We start from the raw sequence: 22,132 nt of genomic DNA, 5'->3' as shown, positions 1-22,132 counted from the left end.
TATTGATTAATCATGTTCCAAGTAGTTTTCAGATGAACTTAGTGAAGTGAAAAGTGCAATATTTCCATATCAAATATGGCAGAGTAGAAGCAGCAGAGTAGAAAGTGGAAAAGTAGCAGAAAGAAAAACTTGAGTTATTATACATCGTTACTTTCTAACACTGGGCCTCAGCCCATTTCACAGATAATGAAATCCAAAGAAGCAGTGTTTAAGACTTGGCTGTGCTGGGGTGAAATGAGTTTTGATAACAACATAATACTGGACCGATAACCAGGATTGACCCTAAAACTTCCCAGATCCATTAAAACCTTTGGATGATTTTATTGCTCTCTCAGTTATAAACCTTGATAACGTTCTTTATCATGAGCCGAGGTCAGGACCACAAATGTTGGAACATGGTGGGGCTTAAGCAACTGAAATGTTCATTTACTAAAATGAGATCACGTTGCCCTCTAGTGTTGAAAATCTACTCTGCACTGCTGTTACCAATAACAGCCACATATGTCATTAGTGTAAAAACATGGTCTTGATTTGCAGAGAAGGTACAAGCATCTACATCCTTGTTATAGGACTAAAGCATTTACTGTATTATGAGTTAAGATGCATCAAATGAAGAAATAAAGCCAACAATTGTACAGGCATTCAGTTTAATTTAATTTGAAGAGAGTTCAAAGTTATGATACTTAAAAAAAAGAAGAGAGAAACACACAGAAGCAATGTGGGCGTATAAATGTCCAAGCTAACAAGCTGGGAACATTCCCGAATGCGCATTGTACAAATTATCACAATGTAATATGTACAACACAAAAAGAACACAAATACACAGACGAGCACTCGCAGATAGGTGGAAACCGGTATTTACATAAAAAATAAATAGAACAAACCAATAAATAACATCAAAATGCATTGGTTGATGGATGACATAAAGCTGGATTTGCTGATATAGAGCCAACCATTGATTTATACTCTATATTCTACAGGCAGAGCAAAGTTATTCTTCATAGTGGTATAACATACACAGTCACTATAGAGGTTCACCAGCTCTTTTTGTAAAGAATTCATAACCTTTATCTTTTTTCTATGCAAATTTCCCCCCTGATAAATTTACATTCAAGCCAGCTCAGGATATGGATCAAGCCTGAAAACGTAGACACAAAAAAAGATATCTGATTGATTACTGGAAGAAAAAAGCTTTGTTAACATGTGATCAAAACTGGCTGTAAGCTTGTTCTGAATTCTCCGCAAATACAAAGGGAACCCAGATTCCCAGACACCGTTTCTTTGTTCGGCACACAAACATTTTTCACCAGCGTGTTAAGACAAACAACGACATCAGAGAGGATATAAAAAGACAGGTAAACATCTGCAAAGACAAAACTCCACCAGCTTCTCTGTCAAAAGTGGGAGACATTGAGATAATCATCAGCTGCTTCATCATTTCTCTGGATAATATTCATTATATTTCTTCACATTACATACAAGTAGGGATATATAAAACGGGTTATGGTTGCATACAGAAATAGAAAACCTAAATTTTAACCTACTGTGAGCAACAATTGCTGATTATTTCATTTTTAGACAGCGATGAAACAACCTTGTCCAAGTCTCAAAGGGTTAGAAATCTATTTTTTCTTTTTCTATGTACATCTTACCTCTGGATACTGATTTATTTTCCTTCTTTTGAATGTTACTGTGCGTTAATGGATGACAGCTCAGAGGGAAGAGTCCTTGACTCTTAATAAATAAGAATATAAAAAAAATCTTCACGAATAAGTAGCTAACTGCAGAGGTTGTAAACTTAAATCTCTCTCATGTAACATCAATAACAGCTTGAAGAAGATGAGGACAAACATGACATGAAACTGTACATCAGCATCCGTCTTATATCAGTAAAAGTGAACAACAAAAAGGAATAAGCTCAAATATAAACTGACATGTTTGTGCATGTGTTGTGGTGTGTATTCCTGTCTCAGTACAGCAGTGATCTCTAATAATGATGGTATATAATCTTTTCCAAGCAGCTCAGGAGCATTTAATGTGGCATTCCCAGCATGCCTTGTGGGCCTGCTAAACTCTGTGTGTGATGTTTCCCTCTTCAGTCTCAGTTTTTAGTCGTTGCAAGTTGCTCTTTTGCAGCCACATCTACCGTACTTGGTACCACAATAAAGAGAAGGAATACTAAGTTCTACCCCCGAACCAGACACTACTGTATTTTGGGTTATTTGTGAAAACGGTCAGCGTACTGTAGGCACGACCTTTGACACCTCTTACTAACACAATGATCCTCTCTCAACACAGGCCTGTCTCAGATTGTATCTACAACACTCAGATCATGGCTTAAATAAACACATCACACCTTAACATATCCATTCATCTAAATTGTCCTCAAATGAAGTCTTTCATGTTTTAGCACTATCAACCGAGAACCCAAAGAAAGGCCCTACCTCACCTCAACCCCTCTCCCTCCTCTTCCTCTAATCTCTTTTAGCTCTTCCTTTCCTCTTTCTCCTCCCAGAGTTCTCCTGGGGCTTTTCCTCTTTGCTCCCCATCGTCACCGCTCCGTTGGCAGCCTTGCTCAGCCCATTGAGGGTCCCATTAGAGAGGGCCTTGCCTGCTTTGGAGGAGGAGGAGGAGGAGGCGTCGCGCCTGGGCTGCTGGCGGCGGTAGGTCTGGTAGTAGAAGTTGCCGAAGAGGACGATGAAGGTGATGGCGTAGCAGATGAGGGAGTAGTGCATCCAGTGAGGGAAGTCACAGTTGACGTAGAGAGACAAGGCCGTGTGGCCGATGGTCACGTGAAACTGGATCTGGGGACGCACAGAGAAAAACAAAATGTCCCCGTCATGGTTTCACAGCATGTTGTGATGCTCATGTGCTAAATAAATAAATGTGATGGAAAATTTGCCACAGGGGAAAAGCCTTACCATCTGGATGATGGTCAGGTACTTCTTCCACCACAGATACTTTTGGATCTTCGGTCCGCAGGAGGCCAGGCCATAATACAGGTACATCAGGACGTGGATCATTGCATTCATGTGTGCACCAAAGAATGCTGCAAATGGAAGAAAAAGCCCATAAATATTAATTTCATCAACTGTGGAATGAGAAAACACAAATATCACAAGTCTCAAACATGTTTGCCTAAATCCTATGGTTGTATTTTTACACTGAAAAGACAATAATGTTTTTTATTAGTAAGTATGGCTCAAGAGACGGAAATGTCAATCAGTCATGTCAGTAATGACACTTTAACATCACACCAGGAAAAAATGTCAATTTTTGCAATATTTATAATATTCATAGAAGGTTTTGGGTTTAATTTCAAGGCTTGGGGCTTTTGGCCGGTGTTTGCATGGTCTCCCTGTGTGTGTGTGTGTGTGTGTGTGTGTGTGTGTGTGGGTTCTCTCCGTTTTCTCCAGTGTCCTCCCACAGCCCAGACATGAATGCTAAGTTGACTGGTGACTCTAAATTGTAAGTAGGTGTGAATTTGTGTATGTGTGAGGTTGTTAACTCCATATGTCTGCCCTGTGATGCACTGGCGACCCATCCAGTGTGCCCCACGCTTGCCATATATTAGCGGGGATTGACTTCGGCCCTGCCACTACCCTGGACAGACAGGGTGGTAAAGCCAGTGGTTGGAGGGATAAATACCTATATTAACATCAACTACACTTTGGAATAGAAAGACTTTGCATGCAAACAGGCTAAAATGTTCTTTCACAGTAGCATGAGCTACTCACACTGCCCTCCTGCCACCCATTTGATGCCGATCCACCAGAGCGTGAACATGGTGCAGTGGTGGTAGACGTGCAGGAAGGTAACCTGGTTGAATTTTTTCCTCAGGATGAAAAACACTGTGTCCAGGTACTCGACGCCTTTAGAGACGAAATACCACCACAGAGCTCCTGCCACCTGTGTAGGACAGGACATGAGAGGAAAGAAAAAAACAAGGAAACACAGACAGTTAGAGCAGCAGTTTTATGAACTCAGATATAAAGCTGTATCAATTAAACAGAATATTTGCACTTTCTTTATCTAATCTATTCTGCAACATCTCAAACTCATCATGGTCACCTGAGACCAAACCACTCGTCTTTGTGTGTCAGGTGTGGAACTACGTCATGGAGCAACAGGAAGGAAGGTGTAACTGAAAACCCTCCACCTTCCATCTTCCAGCCCGCTCTGTTTCTGATAACAGGACCGAGGTCCAAATGAGTGGAGGGTGATCATGTTTCTAAAACCACTGAGAATGAAGCTTCACTGGCGCTCTGACAAGGGGCTTTCTTAATAATATGGGAGCAGCAGAGCTCCACGGTGAAGTGGGATTACCATCTGTCTGTCAAACATGTTAGCAGAGTTAGGAGAGAGGTGTTTGGTTTCTCCTAAAAGACTCATCAATACAGATGTGAACTGTATGAAACAACATTACATAACAGGGCACGTGATTTCCAGCCTATTAAGTGCATACAAGTGTGTGTGTGTGTGTCCAGTTCACCCAGTTTGTGACCATCACTCTGTCTTCTACACAAACTCCCATTTGAAAACATGTTTTTGGAAATCTGTTGAACACAGGATCCAGTCTATTAACACTCAATACAAGTGTGTGTGTGTTTGTGTGTGTGTGTGTGTGTCTTCGTGCAGGTGCCTGCAGTTCCAAACACTCACCCTGACTTCATTGGGGTCGTCTGAATAGTCCACGGGTTGACAGATGTAACTGTAGCCTGCGGACCGGGCTGCCATGAACAGCTAAAGAACAAGAGAAGGACTCTATTGAGTGACTGATGTAAATGAACAAAGACAAAGATGCAACAGAGAGAGACGAGGGAGGTGAAGAACACGCAGAAGAGCTGGGATACACTGTAATAAATTCAGTCTAAACCCAGGGGTTGAAGCTGCTGTTGTAACATCTTCATCTGGACGGATATTTAACGGTCAGGATGAGACTGAATACAAAACTCTCAGTTTTGAGCTCATTCTCTCTTAACAACCAACCTCTTTAAAGATGAAGAAGTTGAGGAAGACCATGCTGAAGTTGTAGACGATGAGGGTTTTGCGGAGCTGGAGGGGTTCTCTGTTCTTCATGTATTTGGGCCCCAGCCAGAGGAAGAGCAGGTAGGAGGTGCTGATGGCCAGTGTGGGCAGGGGGTTGTCCATCAGAGGCCATTTCTCCACTCGCTTGTCTGTGGGAAAGATGTTCTCATAGCATTACGTAACTTCTCCTAGTGTTTGTATTACATTGCAACAGCGTGGGTTCAGTGCCAAGTTATTTTAAGGGGAGTGCAGATCTAATAGGTGTAGAGAGTAGGGATGCAGATGATGGATTTTTGTCCCAAGGTGACCTGTCTGGAGGGCAGTTAGACACATGGATTACTCTTAAATGTGAGTGTTCATAACGGCTCTCCAGTGTGGTATTGTTTATAGTGTAGTTATCCCTACAGCAGTCTTCATTTATTCACCCTCTGATTCCAGCTCAGTTAAGACAGAGGTACAAATGAAAGAGAGAGACAGGACAAAAAACTAATTTAAAACCTTCAGACAACTGGGATACATTAAAAATCAATATATTGCAATATATTTGAAGTCACTTTATGAGCAGGGACTAACACACACACACACACGCACATTCTTCAATATATAGTGCATCTTTGACTCATCCCCTCATAAATTCCCAGTGTAGCACCATCCTCATACTGACTCATTCTATACTGACGCACAACAGAAACAATATACAGAACCTGTGGATGCATATATTCAGCGCACACACACATACACACATCTCTGTTTACTCACAACATATTTGTCCATTAAAAAAAATAGAAAAAAGATCTCATACACTGACTCAGACGTAAATACACAAGATTATTACCTGCAATAGTCAGGGTCCATTTGTAGAACTCTATGGTGTCATTAATTAGGTGTGTTACAATCTCCATGGTTGTGGCTGAGGAGCTGAAATTTAAAAAAAAAATTAAAAAAAAGAGAGAGAGAGAGAGAGAGAGAGACCTTTCAAATCTCAGCATTTGATGGATAGACCTGGTTCCACTGAGTCAGAGTGGTGCCATCCTCTGCAGTCAATAATTAGTATCACCCTAACTGTGCCTGTGTCTTTAAACAGGATTACGGTCATAATTGTCACGTTATGCATTATTATGACACAATTCAACGTGGAACAGCATAGGCTATGTATGAATCTGTCAAAGAAACAGAGGCAGGGCAACAGAAGGCCTGCTCTAAGCCTACAGGAGCCTATGTGGCCCCCATGAGGCCCTGATAGATAGATGGGCTATAGGTTTCATCGCGCACAAAGGCTGGGGGGAGCACGAGCCGGCAGAGCGCATGTGTCAGCAGATTTTTGGCTTCAGCGCGACCACCGGCCAACCTGGTGGTGGTGGTGGTGGCCCTTGATAATGAGAGAGGGGATTGCCCGGTGCCCCACTTTCACGGTGAAATGGGCCATCATCATCTCCATACAGCGCCAGATTGACGCATAGGCTGATGATAAGTAGAGGAGAGCTCGGTCAGACAGACACACAGTGATTTAATGATCCTAAAAAGATGACGCTCCCCCCATCCCCACCCCCCTCTCACCCTCCCTCTCTCTCCCCATCTCTCCAGCCTGAAGCGGATCAAGCGTTGCTGCAGCATCTGCCATAGTCCTGCACGCCACTTACCCTACTATGAGAATAAATCATTCATATCAAATTACACACTTATTTAACATCACGATGTATATTTAGAATATTGGCCTTATATATTTATAATGTATTTATAAAATAATTGTTTTTATCAGTATGGGATTTTCTGCATTCTGCGGCATGCAGTCCGGCCTTCAAATAGGCTGCATACAGTCTCATTATTAATATGATATTTCACAACCTCTAAACTGCTCCCATCTGAAATATAGGCTACAAAATAGCCTAATTACGGTCAATAAAATGCTCTAAATTAAGGCTGCACCCAGTAAACCCACAGCAGACCATAATAATATCCACACAGGTCTCGCCTTCTGCGCCGTGAGAAAGAAGATGCTTGTTACCTTACCGTGCCGGTGCTCTTAAAAAGAAAAATCCCTCTTTTAGGATATTCACTGCACGGCCATGCAGGGTGCGTTATTCCGGTTTGTAAACAGCTGATGGTGTGTTTTTCTTCTTCAAGGAGCTGGTTAATTGCTCCGTGTCCTCGGTGAAATGAACGGGCCGTTGCGCGGCGATGGCATGAATTTCCCGTTCACAGCCCTCTCTAGCCTCCGCTCCGCGACCGCTTCAACGATTTTTTTCCCCTCCTGGCTGTCAAACTAGCCAGAATGAACCACCCATTTCCGGTTACACCTTCACAATAAAACTAAATACGTTATTCTTTCCCAGTAAGACGACAGTAGAAGTGTCCTGATAGAGGAAAAATGAATTCCATACCCACACAAATATATTCTGCATACTGATAAAATATATTCGTAAGATATTACAAAATTTCCCATTGTTTTCCATGCTTTTATTTGAAAGTACAATGACTGTATATCCGGTTTGACTCTAAATGTCTTTGTAGCTTGACGCAGCTCCCCTCCCAGACCTGCCACTTGTCGGGAGAGATGGTGGGATGCTCTGCGCAGGCGCACCACTGGAGGCGGATGCAGCAGCGGAGCTACAGCAGGTCCGTCAAGTCAGCAGCAGGACACAACCAGAATAAAACGGGAATGCAAGTGGATGTACCTCCAAAACAAAACGGTCAAACATTGTCGTCCAATTGTACTGCCATTTACTGGTATTTATTAAACACTACCTAGTTTTTTGGGGTTTACAATACGCCAGACGCTGTGAATGAGACTAAAATTATGACTGGCTTGGACTTTCCATGTAATCATAATAACAGGTCATCAAGAGATGGTTTTATTTTGAAATTCCTGACCTTAATCTTGTGCCTCACTCCGTCTAACTAGACACTTGGTGATTTTACGGTTGCACCGGCTTCCCTCTTCTTGTCCTTTACATGTCTACGAGCTGTTTTGTTGTTGCAATCTACTGATCACATGTTTTCTGTCTCTTAAATCCTGTGACTCTGTCAGAGCATTTGGCGCAGTGATCCACTCGCAGCTGCAGTGAAGCGCTCCTGGGACTCTCTCCATTGATGGTCGTGAGCTTCCATCACAGGCCCTGCTCTCAGATCAGTGCAGCTGCGGCTAGTGCTTTATAAGAAAATGGTCCGGTGAGAGATGTAGTTTCTGACGACGAAGGGCTGCTTCAGCGAAAAGCTTAAGTCTGTGTGTTTTTTGGTGAGGGGAAAATGAAGATTTGGAGCACGGAACATGTTTTCAGGTCGGTTACACTCGTTTTTTACTGTTTAGATCATTAATAACGCAGAGATAAAGTGTGTCTTTATGTGTGAAGAGAGGATGCCGGGACCTTCAGCCTTGTTATCAGAGTTTGAAGTGGAGCGTGACACTGTGACGCTTATGACTTTATGATTGTGGTCAGCAATTTCCACACACAGACTCCAGTATGAGTCATTAAGAGCATTTAACTGTATGATGAACCTCAACACAAACACATATTAACACAACACAATACTAGTTTTGTCCTTGGAAAAACTCATAATGGATAGATAGATAGATAGATAGATAGATAGATAGATAGATAGATAGATAGATAGATAGATAGATAGATAGATAGATAGATGCCCTATTGTTCTAAGGGGATTTTTTTCTCACAGTCCGTCAAACATGTGACACACATGAGGGAAATATCATATGAGCTGAGGAGTTGATGAAACCTGTTCCATCTTTGTCAGGTTTGTGCATTTCTTCCCATTCATGTTGTTGTGTTGTGTTCTTGTTTGTGTGCAGTTACCCGTGGGAGACGGTGATCAAAGCTGCCATGAGGAAGTATCCCAACCCCATGAACCCTAATGTGGTCGGGGTGGACGTGTTGGACCGGGGCCTGGACACTGAGGGGCGTTTGCACAGCCACAGACTCCTGAGCACAGAGTGGGGCCTACCGGGTATCGTACGAGCGGTCAGTCAACAAACACACAACACACACACACACTTTTGATGTTCATATACTGTACATGCTTAAAGGCACACAGGTAGGCTACATGGAGAAGTTAAAGATGAGCACTCGTTGCTGTAGAGATCATCAGCATCTCCTGTAAAAGTCGTTTATGTGCATGGTAAGTGATATTTCAGATGATAACATAAGGTGTGTTGTTGTTGTGTTTATAGATACTGGGGACCGCCCACACGCAGACCTATGTGAAGGAACACTCCATCGTCGACCCAGGGGAGAAAAAGATGGAGCTGTGCTCAACAAATGTAAGTTAGAGAGACTTTGATCAGGATTAGTTTTAAAGCCCTCACTTAACATTAGTTACACAGTGTATTTAGACGCTATTTTGTTTGTTTAAATTGTCCCAGCTCTGTTTATTCTCTTTTTCACCATTTTCCACCACACTCATTTTGAAAGACCCCCAGTGTTTCCCCCAATCCCCATAAGTTATCACCATGAAGATAGTGTTTCCTTAGTTCAGTACAGTCACTGCTGTGTGTAAACATGTTTTTATTGTGGAAAGCACTTTGTGTTGCATTTTAACTGTATGAAAAGTGCTATACAAATAAAGTTTGATTGATTGATTGAGTTTGTGATCACTTAGAGATGTCAAACAGTGTGTTAAAATACCGGTAGCATTTATAAACCACAAGTTTTGGACTGTAGAAAAAAAAAAAAAAAAAAAGAGGAAACACTCTGGTGCATGGCTCCAGTCAAACATCATGTAAATATCTGATAAAGTGAGGAAAGCCAACTCTGTTTTGTCTTCCAGATTACTCTCACCAACCTCATATCAGTGGATGAGAGGCTTCTTTACAGACCACACCCAGACAACCCTGAGGTGTAAGTAGCCTACACCACTGTGCAGTTTAACAATCTTTGTGTTTCACTTTTTGGCTGCAGAGGGTGCGTACCTATTTTCAGAATGTGACTGTGCACACCACCACACACCAAAAACAGGAAGCAGAGCGAGCTAAACATTGCAAGTATATCTTACGATATTTCACTTCCCCCCACTCGCCCCCTCAGCACCATCCTGACCCAGGAGGCCATCATCACAGTCAAGGGAGTCAGTCTAAGCAGTTACCTGGAGGGGATGATGGCCAGGAGAATGTCAGCCAATGCCAGGAAGGTACAGTAACACAAAAGAACAACAGTACACCCCTTGTGCTCTATTTTGCATGTAATCTGAATTCTGGGTTTTAAAGATGTTGCTGATTGATTTTCCTTTGCATGCCGTCTAACTGGACCAGTTTGACTGGACACTGGTGGTGTGTGCACCTGTCTGTGTGTGCAGCTCTTCTTTAATCCTGTGTCTCTCTGTGAATCACCTGTAGGGCTGGGATGCTATTGAGTGGATTATTCAGAACTCTGAAAGAGAGAACGTACCTCTCTGTGACATTTACTAACTCTGGTAACTCTTTGCTTTCCTTTGCAACTTTGTCCTCCAGTCTTTTTCAAGATTGTTACACGCATGCTACTTTTCTCTGTCTCAAAGCCATATGCGATAAGAAGCATGACGTTGGTGTGTGTGTGTGTGTGTGTGTGTGTCACTCAGGTGCTCATAGCTCATTTGTTTGCGTACACAGGCAACTGCAGCTCCACAGTGACAACAACCTTTCTCTGGCTACACCTCATGAACCACCAGGGATCCTCAGCATCTCGGGATCCTCTGCAAGTTGAGACGTAAACTGTGAGGGAGATGTTGTGGATTTTCACCTCACCACAGCCCCCCCGTCTCTCACCTTAAGGGTTATACGCGCTGGAAGTTCAGACAGAAAGACAAATATTGCCAAAGCAGAGAAGAGACGCATGAGAGTTGGATCTAAAGGCTCATTAATCCATTAACAGTTCTAATTAAGGCCTTGTGTTTAACATACTCTTCTGCAGAATCACCACAAGGTTGAAAAAAAGTCACGTGTCCCATTGTGACATTCACCCTCCATAAGGAAATTACATCAACCTTATGAGCGTACCAAACTTTACTGGTTTGAATATTATATAACAGCTCCACGTTTACTTTGATCTCTTGTCATAGCTTCAGTTTAAAAACTCGATGCAGAGGAGGGATCCAAGAAGAAGACACGCACACGTTTTTGAAGAAAATATAATATGCAAAAAACTTGGAAACTTTTATTTTACCTGATGTGATTCATATGTAACATCACACACTAGAGCCTCCTATACTAGCAGTTTAAATCGGAGCTGTTACTGGTGCTCATTATGTGTTCGAAGAGGCACAAACTGTAGATGGTATGTTTGCATGGTAGTAAAAAATAAAAAGGGGTGGGGCGGTGGGGGGGGGCAGGGGTTATTTAAGAAAATGGGTAGTGTGGTAGCTAGCTTGCCAGGCAGCTAGCTATAATTATCTAAAAAAAAATGAAATTATATTGTTTATATTGAAAAAAAATGGGAATGTACCATTAACAAAGCCTTCTGTTTCTGCTGTCAAGGCATCAACACACTGGCACCTTTTTGATGTAAAATTGATGGGCAGTGCTGCCTCAACCAGCAGAGTGGTAACTGAGCTGATAAGGAAGATGAAGACTATATGGACTGTGTGTGTGTGTGTGTGTGTGTGTGGAGGCAGAATGACCTGTTTTTATGGCCTTAGATCGATGCCTGTGTGTTATTGCCTTGGCAGTGTTATCATGTCTATGCCAGTCCCATGCATCATGCTTCCTAATGAACTACTCCATGAACACTACCTGTACGGCCAGTACTGTATGTGCAATGCTGCAGTGGGATATGCACGCCATGACTCACGTGCTAAATCATTTTTCTTGATAAAAAGAAAAAGAAAGAAAAATATTTACATAATATTTGTATGAATATTAGTTGAAAACATTGCATTACAAGCAGTGACTTGATACTGTCATTGTCAACTGAAAACATTTCATTTGCTTTTTTAATTTTTTGTTTTAACTTAACTGTTTGTCCTACTGCAACAATTAAAACAATTGTTTGAGAAAATTTCATTTTAGAAATTGGTGACGGGAGAACCGTTTGTTGTTTATTATCTAACGAGCTTAATTAAGGCTTATTACCCAGGTTCCTTACGGTGAAAATACACTGGAGAGATCTACTTGTTCTTATAGTTATTTATTGCCTTTAGCATTCCCCCACTGCTGTTGTACAAGTGGGCTGAGATGCTTTCTTTTTAAGATTCCCTATGTTTTGTTTTTTATGAGAGCGTTTCATCATCTGAGCGTAGTTTTCGTGTCTGTGTTCCAGTATGAAACACTCAGGTGTGGATACTAGTGATGGATATTCAGGCAGAGAAACCATCATCATCTCTCATAGACAGTTTGGTGAAAGCTGTGCTGACCATGACGTGGTCAACCACTACCTTGCAGTTCACCATTTGTCCAGCAGAGAGCACTAGTTTGCTGTCAGCATCAGGAGAACCAAAGGGGCAGGTCCAGATCCCGTTCACCCCCAGCAGCAGGAGGCCTTTGTATTCTCAGCTCCCTTAAATATTCACATGGCTCCATACAGTACACTGGTTCAGTGTGCGCTGAGAAAAATCCAATTAAGGCTGGATGTAAGGTTATTTTTGTTTATTTATTCAACAGAACATAAACAAAACGCATTGCATAGCATGTACATCATTCTTCACTGTCTGAGGAAAATCTGGGTCACATTGCCCTCCTTCAAACCTAATAGTGCAAGCTGAGCCACTTGCCAGAATCTCAATAAATAAATAGAGGAACACAATCACCTGTGTGTTTAAAAAAAAAAAAATCATGCAGGAGGCTACAGAAAAATATATTTCAGACAACTTTGGTATCACAGCCTCAGATCTTACACACCACTCCTCTGTGAATGTGACATTTGGTGATGATGATAAAAAAAAAAAACGGAGAAAAAAAACAGCATAATGATCTGAAAACATTGCAAACAAGGATTAAGTTGTACCGGTTTCAAGTTTCACAATAAGGCACACACCAGCGTAATACTGACTTTGATTACAATCTTTGGTAATACTGCACTCAGGTGCTGTCGCTGTTGCAGCTGCAGCAGAAAAAACAAACACACAATTGATAAAAAATAAAAATAAAAATCATATCAAATCCATATAAAAGTGAAAAAGAACAAAACGGAACAAAATGAAAAGAAAATAGAAAAGATACTGTGGTGCGTCTACATATCAAAACATCTTCACTCAGCCTAATGATTAATTACCAACTCCCTTTCTTACATTCGTTATCTCTTAGGTAGTGCAGCAAATCAAGATTTTCTCCTCTATCCCAGTGCCAAACTGAATATTACTGCAAACATCTGAACATCAAACCAACTCAGAACCCCTCATGTGAGCAGGCTTTATCATGTCATAACTGAACATTTTTAAATAAAATCAAATAATCTCTACCTCTGGTGCTGAAAAGAACAGTTACAAGGTTTGAAAACCAGAAATAAAATAAAATCTAACTCTCCAAATTGGGAAAAAAATAACAAACAAGTGCACACAGCTAAAGTAAACTGTTCCTTTGGAGGTGTCTTTCCAGAAATCACATTAAACTAAGACTAAACTCTGACAGTTGAGTGTATCCTTTCTCTTCTGCTCTGCTCTCTTCTCCTCCATCGCTCCTACATCTCTTTTTTCTCTCTGTCACATTCACTCGCTTTCAAACAGTGAAACCTGCCAGCAGCCTGTGTTCTCTTCCAAAAGAAACTCGATTGCATAATTGTCCCGCTGAGCCCCCTCCAGTCATTCCTCAACGAAATATACATCCAAGAAATGATTGTGCTGTTTAACAAAAAACAATATTGTACACTTCTATGTACAAGTATTTACAGTCAGTTCATGTGGGGTTTGGGTGGAATCAGAAGTTGAAAAGGTTGATGAAGTCCTGAGGGGAGAGGGACATGGTGCAACTTTCGGGATTGTTGGCTGTGCAGGGATGATTTGTGTCCTGCGAAGGGAGACAAAAGAAACACGAGCGTCAATATTGAATGCTTTTCTGTTTTTCTGATTCATCTTCAGCTTTATGATTGGTGACATTTTTATTTTCATATCTGCTTTGATCAAGTGAAAAGTGAAAGAGACATAGAATATATATATATATATATATACACACTACCTTCCAGAAAAGGATGTGGCAGTGTGAGCAGAAGTGCAGGGTGTCGCTGTATTGTTCTCTGTGAGGATAGCAGCGGCTCAACTTAAAGTACATCTTCTTCCACTCCAGGTGACCTTTATCTGACACCATCAGGCGCTTTCGGATCTAAAAGGTAAAAAAAAAAGGAAAAACAGACTTTAGGACCTGACCCAAACAGAGAGGAATACTTTGAAAGATCCACGTTAATGTCATCTTCCTTGAGAATTTTTTTTCACTCCCTCACACACAGGGGATGGAGATTATATAGAAGATCCTTTGTACCTACAGCCATCGGGTCTTTTGATTCTTCTGCAAATGGTTGATGAGCTGCCACACTAATGAGTTTCCCTTTGGGGATTAATAAAGTAATCTGTATCATATTGTATTTCAGCAGCCTATAGTGGATACAATCCCTTAAAACTAACTAAATATCAACTCTGACCTGTGGAGAAACTTCATTGTAACCTACTTTACCGTATAGACTGAGACTGTTTTGCTTGCTTGTCAAGTGCATGCTTTCTCACACAGTGCAATGATACTGCAGTGTCAGTTTGTACACCCTGTGACCTCCCATTTTCCAACAGCAAATCAAGTTTATCAGAGACGCTTGACCTCCTTACAGAGAGATTTTAATGACGCGTATGTCAAGAAGCCTGCTCCTTTATTTTAACTGTCTCATATATAAAAGTAGGTCAGCTGAAGTAGTGGAGAACAACTAACCTGCACTGTGTGTGTGTGTATATATAACCTTCTCATTATACACATATTACCCATGTATTTCTACTTGCCTGTCTGTCTGTGAAGTGGTACTGGCAGAGCCTCTTCCACAGCAGCCGGTCCTCCGTGAGTGCACCCAGATCTGGACACACTTGGCCCAAACAGACCAGGTCTCTGCCGTCTGACAGATGCTGCATGATGTTGAGCTGCAGGCTGGCTGGTAGGTCAGTGAGAGTCATGCCTGTAGATGTGGGCTGCAGGAAACAGGAGGTGGGAAATAGGAGAAATAAACATTCTGTAAGCGTTCTGTAAGTAAGTCCCTTATTTCTAATATAATTTAGCTCATGACCATGCATTTCGAGTGCAGCCTTACCCTGTTGATCTGGATGCTGTCCAGCTGTTGCTGCCACTGCAGGATGTTCTCCATGCGGTGCACCCAGGTGTTGATGTTCCCAACCAGGACAGATTTGCCCATGTCCTGAACAAGACCACACAGCGAGAGGTACAGCTTCTGCAGCAGCTCTTTGATCTGTCGGACGTTCTGCTGGTCGTCGAGGACTGTGTGTGTGTGTGTGGGAGGGGAGATCAGAAGTGATTCACTGAACTAATTTTATTACTTCAATTATGACCAAAACTGAGGTCTTAAACCCTGAGTGTTACAGAGAGATGAGCAGCGAGCAGGCAAACAGCCCAACAGTAAAATATTTATTGTAAATCATCGAAAATCAAAATGTTGCACTAAATGTTTTGGAGCGGCTGTACTCTCCTCCTGTGACGTTCATAATATTTGGGCAACAGGTTCCATAACGCCTCCTAAACAACCTGAATCTGTGTTTATCAGAGGGAACATTTAGTTTACACTGTGGCTTGCAAAGGGATCTGGTGACTGTCAGTGTTTTTCACTGTGCCATTAGAGCACTAGATTCACTTCTTTAGAAGTTGTCAGGCCTCATTTCCTCACCTAGTGGTGCAAACAACAAAACAGGAAGGTTTCACGTTCGCTCTACTACTACTCTTTTTGTTTATAACCTTCAGTAAGAAGGAGTTTAATACACTTGAAGCGACAAAAAAAGAAAATTGAATCAATTCATTGTCTGTACTCAAGAGGGAAAACTAGTGGAATGACTTTAAAAAGAACAAAGAGAAGAGCGACAGGTCTCACCTTTCTGTACCACCCTCTCCAGAATATTCATGTAATTTTTCTGCGCCACTCCGCTGAGCGAGGGGAGCTGGGACGCGGCGATAAGCTCCAGAAGCTAGAGCAGAGAAAGAAAAGAGACAGACAGAAAGAAACACAACATAAATTTTCATCCTGTCAGCTGCTGAGACTCTCTGTTCCACTGCCTCGTTACTTAATGTTTGTTATGGTGCATTCTTACAAAGGCACTCGCGCTCCGAACAATAAATGCTGTCTAGGGCAAATTTGGAGCCGTTCCACCTCGTCATTAGTCTCTCGACTGGAGCTGAGTCCAACAACATTCTTGGCTCTGATCTTCTTCTCGATCAGAGTCTCTTCAGGGGGAAGAAGCTACTGGAAAGGTGTTGGACCGCGGCCCGGGCTGTCAGCAACATCGGCCTCCACAAACAAGCTTTTCATCATTTGACTCCTGATACTCTTGTCATGTGAATTAGCTGAATCATTTGACAGAAGTGTGTGTGTGTGTGTGCTTGTGCGTCCCATGAAAACAAGCCGGTGTGTTTGTGTGCATGTCTGCGCGCTTGTTGCTACTGGCCGGCGGACAAACAGTGGGTTTCGGGGGCGGCATGTGTGGCATGTAACCGATGCTGTGACATCATGGAGAAACTCAAGTTGACCCTTTGCTCAATTCTGAGTGAGGCTTGTGACCATTGTCATCAAACCAACGTCAACATTGGGCTACTTTTAAGTAAACTTTCAAAAACAAATGGCAGCTCGAATCAGCATTAGCATTCAGCTACATCCTAAATAACAACGTGATGAGTTTGAGGACCTTACTAATACCCAGCTTTGGATTAAATTACTTCCTGTACCTCCCAGTCCGTTTTTACCAACTTTAAGCTTCTTTCCTCCCTCCTGGCTCCCTTCTTTCATTCTTTCCAACTCGGTTCCTAAAAGCTAATCCCATGCCCTGCTTCTTTTAGCAGCTCATCAAGTGCTCCTCTCTTTGTAGAGCAGCCGGGCAGAACAATATGCATTTCCGTATCTACTTTTAGCCCCCGCTGCCCGCTTAAAAAAAAAAAAGAAAAAAGCTGCACTTCATGGCATGGCACGCAGCTCACACTTTTGTTTTTTTTGTCGGACAAACACAAACACACCGACTGCATTAGAAGATATGATGGCCCTGCTAAAAAACAAAGTTCATTTTCAGGTTTGTGTCTCCTTGAAATAACCTCCATTTGTCGTCCCCCAGGAAATAGAGACAGAGAGGACCACTTGGTGTCTCTTTGTGGACGAACCCGATCTGTGTAACTGAGACAGAGTTAAACGAACCGGCAAATGCCATCAGACACAACCACTGAAGAGCAGTGACCTAGGACACCATGTCCAGACTAGACGCTTATGTTACACAGCAACATTGTTCTTTGGTCTTAGCATACTACACTGCTCTCCTAAGATGGGACACGCACTGAAAAAAGGTAATCCAAAACTTCAACAGAGGCCCTAGCAAAGGTTCGATCACATGTGGAATATCCAATTGTTTTGCATCTTGATATCTCAGGAATTTGATATACTAAACCTGTGTTTATGAGCGGAGATAAAAACAACAAAACAGTCATAAAACATGATCCCCCTGTAATCTCACTGCCCTGCCAAAATGGAAAGTTGCTTCGTCCCCTCCTGACCAAGCTTCATGTTGCTTCATCCAGCAACATTCATTAAGTTAACACTTCAATAGGAAAGCAGGGAAGTGAGAACGACTTGGAGACGACGCTCTGTCTGTGTGTGTGTGTGTGTGTGTGTGTGTGTGTGTGTGTGTGTGTTTTGGGGTCTGAATCACCTGACAAGCACCAGCTCTGGTTTCATAAACCCCTGTCAGGTGGTCGCACCTCACCGCACAGCTGTCACCCCCTTCAACCCCTGCACGACCCCCCACCCCCGCACCCACCTCCACCAGTACAAGAGGACATGCTCACATGGGAGCACATGTGGGAGAGCTGGTGTTCAGCTCAGTGCAGTGACGCCAAATGTGTGATGTGAAAGGTAAAAACTCTCAATTTAAACTAAATAATTTTCCATTTATGTCCCATAATTTCAATTTCATTATCAATCATGACATTATGAGTAAAGATTAGGACACATTGCTCCTTGAGTGGACAGTTTCCGTCAAGCCATTTGGCATCCCCAAGTGAAAATGCTATGTACAATGTGAAGTTTTTAAGTGCATAAGTGGATTAGTTTTACACTTTAGTTTATAAAACTGTATCTAAACTAGTAAGGCAATGAGTACAAACTGACCCTAAATGTAGCTTTGGTTTAAATTCAGTTTAGGGATGCCAAGTGGCTACTATTTTATTATTTAGAAAAATGTCACTGCAATGACATGATCTTAGTTTACCACAGGCACAGACATATACACTCCCAGTCAGTATCATCACCACTGGGAGACCCTTGTCTGCAGAGCATTGATAAGAGCATGACAGAAGTCTACACACCCTCTTACCCTTAACCCTTTAAACCCACTGATAAAAACATCCATTTAAAAACCACAGAGGAAGAAAAACAGAAAGACTAGAAGAAAAAAAGAAGGGATGAGGACTCACTCTGACGACGTAATTAAATCTCCTTGTATCCTTGATGGCGCTGCAGAAATCTAAGCGGTTGAAAGCCTCTCCCAGTGTACAATATCCATGGCGCTGGGAGAATTTAATTATCAAGGTATTAGATTGCGATCTGCGGCATGAGTATCGAGTTTTCTCTGCATGTTTACATTAGCAGTGATGATATGAAAAGTTGATGTGAAACCAAATGAGTTCATTTGTTACCTCCTTGGTGCTTCCTTTATGAACATAAATCCACTTTTCCCTGTGGAAATCTGGAAGAAAGCAGAATGTTTATATTGGTGGGCTGCCCTCATTAAGCAGCTCATAAGCACTGTGACGGATGCACACGCACACATCACAAATAAGATGCAATTTCAGACCGAGCGCAGTGATCGAAAAAGAGTTAATGAAATGATGGAAAATGAATAATAAACATTATTAGAATATTATTAGAAGTGCTTCCCCTCATGAAAGTTACATAACATCATCGTGAGTCTCTTCTGCCGATATCCCTGATCCAGGACCCAACTTTTCTACATAGTCAAATGATTTACTACCCCACAGATAAAATGTTATCCTCAGTATATTTATAGAAAAAGTCAAGACTGTGCGCCTCTTTCATTGTGACTCACAGGGAACCTTGGTGTTGTTGTTCATTAGGTCTTTCTTCCTCTTCTTGGCAGCCATGTCGTAGCTGAGAGAAAGCAGCAAGTTCTCCTTGTTGAAACATTCCTCCTGCTCGGCTTTGCAGAAGCTGAGAGAGAGGGGGGGGGGAAACACAGACACATATTTCATTAAAAGCCACATTTTGCCTACTTTATATGTCAGCACACAGCCCAGACTTCATCTGCTGCTTTTGCAGTGACACAAGCTGTTTTCTCCTGTGCAGAAAACACACAGGAGCATCAAAACAAAGGCAGCAACTATGTTTTTTACTGTGTATGTGTGTGTGTTTTTAACTGCAACACTTGGCCACGTAAGTTAATGTGTGTGCAGTCATTATGGAAAGTAGCACTGACTCAACAGACGTTTGTTAATCCACTCACTCACTTGTTGTGGGGTTATTAATAGCTCAGTGATTAGCCTGGAAAAAGAAACATGGCCCCAAGAAGAAAAAAAAAACCCAGAGACACAGAGCTTAGTGAGATGGAAACAAGATGAAGGTGTGGGGCCTGCTGTCTGTTTGTGTTAATAGTGCTGCTTGGACTTTTTTCAAAGTATCTCCCCCCTACCACCTTCCTCTCTCCATCTTTCTCTAACTTTCATAAGTGATGGCGCATCCAGCTGTTGCGCAATTTGAAAAGACAAGTCAGGACTCGTTTAATTTTAAGACCAACCTCTCCACGGAAACGTTGTTGTTTGTGTCGTCTGTTGTTGTCTTTTTCCATCCCTCCTCGGTTTTTACCCAACTCTGACCCGGTGACCTCCAGTCCTGTCCGAGGAATGGCATCCTCACTCGACGGCGTAGGGTTAAATAAATGTATTAAAAATAGAAAAAAGTGTCAGGAAATAGTCCCTGCTTGGCTGTGATGTGTATCCCTTATTGAAGGCTCTCAGTGCAGGACGTGTTTCTTCTCTTCTGTTGTCATTGCGCAGCTCTTCTTATATCTTCTAAGTCAGAACCCGGAAATACACGAGCTCCGCCCACTTTGGAAACTTCCCTGCAACACGTGGCTTTGTTTATCAACTGAAGCGTTGCAAAATGTGCTGGAGAGAGGAGCTCGTAAGGAAGCAAAACCTCGTGTCATGGAAAAAAAAAAGAAAGAAACTGAGGACACTGAGGAAATTAATTCAGAGGGATATTGACATGATAAACCCGTTGGCAAAGCACGTGTTTGAAAGTTGAAAGGCTTGGAGGACAGTTACGTAACTGTCTCTGTAGCTATTGGAAGGTACATTTACTCAGGTACTTCATTTTGAGGTAGGCTACTTGTACTCAAGTATTTCCAATATAAGTTACTTTGAACAAACACGCACTTGCACATGGAAATTGTACTTTATTTACCTCACCACATTTATGTAACAGCTGTGGCCATGGAGAGAGTATCCGACAATGCCCCCTTGGCATCTTGGCACATGCTCCACCTTCCTGTTATACCCTGAGAGCAACACTCATAACTGTGAAGACACAACAACAAAAGGATTCACAGTTTCCTTAGTATTTTTTTTAATGTCTTGTGATCGTTGTGTATCTCTCTTAGGGATTTTGTTCCTTATTTTACTCATTTAGCAGACCTCTGCAGTGATGTGTTTGTAGCCATTTTGTGTCTATTTGTAGCTACTTGTTCAGTGTGTTTGAACTCCTTCTGCATCTCTAGTTGTTTTGTATCTGTTTTAGTCATTTTGGGGCTTGTTGGTCATCTTATGAATATTTGTGGTTAACTTCTTTCTATGTGTGTGTGTATATAAAATAAAAAGGGCCTTGTCAAAAATGTATGACTAACATAAAATATGATGCCTTTTTTTGAGGAAGAAGAAGAAGGGAGAAGAAAATATTGACCGAAGGCGGCAGATACTTACAGAAGTGTGGTGAGTAATGTGACGGATGAGATCTATCCAGGTTTGAATAGATCAGAGCCAACAGTATGATAATAAGAATGATAAATTTGCCCAAAACACAAAGACCCTGGTCCCAAAGCATCATTGTTTTTGGTTTTTGGTCTTGGTCTGGGATTCATAATGATCATTCTTAAACATTTTCACTGACTGCATCCATATCAAAACCTCCACTGAAGCACAACAATACTTTGTCCCACTAATGGCTAATGCTCTTATGTTGATAAAAGCAATTACTGCTCAGGAAGTGTTTTGCTTAAGCTTATCAGTAATGGCTGTGTGAATGTGAATATAAAGGAAATAAAAACATTACAGCGTCACAGTCACATGACTGTAAAGTCCCCTGATTCTCAGTCACTCCTGGTATTATAAATAGATGAAGTTGCCCTTTGGATTCCTCCAGAGGATTGGGTTGCATTGTGGATTGTGTGGGAGTTTGCATGTGTGAGCTTGCAGGAAGGGGTTTACCATTGTGTGTATTTCAATTTTCCCAAAACAGCCCCAACTGATCTGTGGAGACTGGTTGATGGTATTTTGTTTATTTTGGGCCGTCCTGTTAAAGATAATGTGTAACTAAGTCTATTCAGGGCACTAGGTCAGCTCTAATCAGCTTTATTAAACACTTGCCATATTTACACACTCATCTGTGAGCCTTTTGTGAATGGAGTTCAAGGTTTATATGTGATTGTTTATGGCTGTAATAGCCTTCTACACGTCAGTTAACATTGTGCCTTCTTTTGCAGAAAGCTTATTGAAAAACTAAATGTTTTCATGTCTATTGTTTTAGTCAAAGTTGAGGCGGAGTTGTTTATTGGGCCTGTCATCAGAATACAGTCAGAACTGTAACAAAATAATCAAGGAGGAAGTGCTGTAGTCATTTAAAGTAGAGTCTTGTCTGATCAGTGAAGTGTAAAGGGCTGAAGTTCACTTCCTAAAAATCCTGCAGCATGAGAAACACTTTGTGTATTCATTCTCAGTAAA

General features: G+C 41.9%; 3 protein-coding genes across 6 annotated transcripts; 1 reads left to right on the top strand and 2 right to left on the bottom strand.

Moving 5' to 3' along the window:
• Nucleotides 1–630: 630 nt before the first annotated feature.
• Nucleotides 631–7,280, bottom strand: elovl4a (ELOVL fatty acid elongase 4a). Of its 3 annotated transcripts, none has more exons than XM_085802601.1 (7): nt 7,039–7,280; nt 5,864–5,946; nt 4,990–5,177; nt 4,663–4,743; nt 3,738–3,909; nt 2,922–3,049; nt 631–2,804 (listed from the first exon to the last, which is right to left on the bottom strand). In XM_085802601.1, exons 2-7 carry the CDS (start codon nt 5,928–5,930, stop codon nt 2,475–2,477), a joined length of 966 nt encoding a protein of 321 aa, XP_085658727.1. In that variant the 5' UTR covers nt 5,931–5,946; nt 7,039–7,280; the 3' UTR covers nt 631–2,474. The 3 variants fall into 3 exon arrangements, with proteins under 3 accessions (XP_085658727.1, XP_085658728.1, XP_085658729.1); XM_085802602.1 differs by having other exon boundaries at nt 5,864–5,938; nt 7,034–7,242; XM_085802603.1 differs by having other exon boundaries at nt 7,034–7,216.
• Nucleotides 7,281–7,929: 649 nt separating this feature from the next.
• On the top strand, nt 7,930–12,030 carry prelid3a (PRELI domain containing 3A). 2 transcript variants are annotated; one of them, XM_085802590.1, is made up of 7 exons: nt 7,930–8,306; nt 8,834–9,002; nt 9,212–9,301; nt 9,808–9,878; nt 10,065–10,167; nt 10,373–10,449; nt 10,625–12,030. In XM_085802590.1, the coding sequence occupies exons 1-6, from the start codon at nt 8,275–8,277 to the stop codon at nt 10,442–10,444; spliced, it is 537 nt and encodes a 178-aa protein (XP_085658716.1). In that variant the 5' UTR covers nt 7,930–8,274; the 3' UTR covers nt 10,445–10,449; nt 10,625–12,030. The 2 variants fall into 2 exon arrangements, with proteins under 2 accessions (XP_085658716.1, XP_085658717.1); XM_085802591.1 differs by lacking the exon at nt 10,373–10,449 and having other exon boundaries at nt 8,037–8,306.
• Nucleotides 12,031–12,580: 550 nt separating this feature from the next.
• On the bottom strand, nt 12,581–20,175 carry fbxo32 (F-box protein 32). The gene is made up of 9 exons (XM_085802589.1): nt 19,933–20,175; nt 19,228–19,349; nt 18,818–18,867; nt 18,596–18,688; nt 16,017–16,110; nt 15,228–15,412; nt 14,926–15,108; nt 14,120–14,263; nt 12,581–13,951 (listed from the first exon to the last, which is right to left on the bottom strand). Exons 1-9 carry the CDS (start codon nt 20,043–20,045, stop codon nt 13,862–13,864), a joined length of 1,074 nt encoding a protein of 357 aa, XP_085658715.1. The 5' UTR covers nt 20,046–20,175; the 3' UTR covers nt 12,581–13,861.
• Nucleotides 20,176–22,132: the final 1,957 nt, after the last annotated feature.

This window comes from Trachurus japonicus, chromosome 16, assembly GCF_045865225.1.
Source record: "Trachurus japonicus isolate A0001 chromosome 16, Traja_1.0".
Classification (NCBI taxonomy): Eukaryota; Metazoa; Chordata; class Actinopteri; order Carangiformes; family Carangidae; genus Trachurus; species Trachurus japonicus.
Note: the sequence above shows the minus strand (reverse complement) of the source record. Positions and strands in the feature narration are given on the sequence as shown.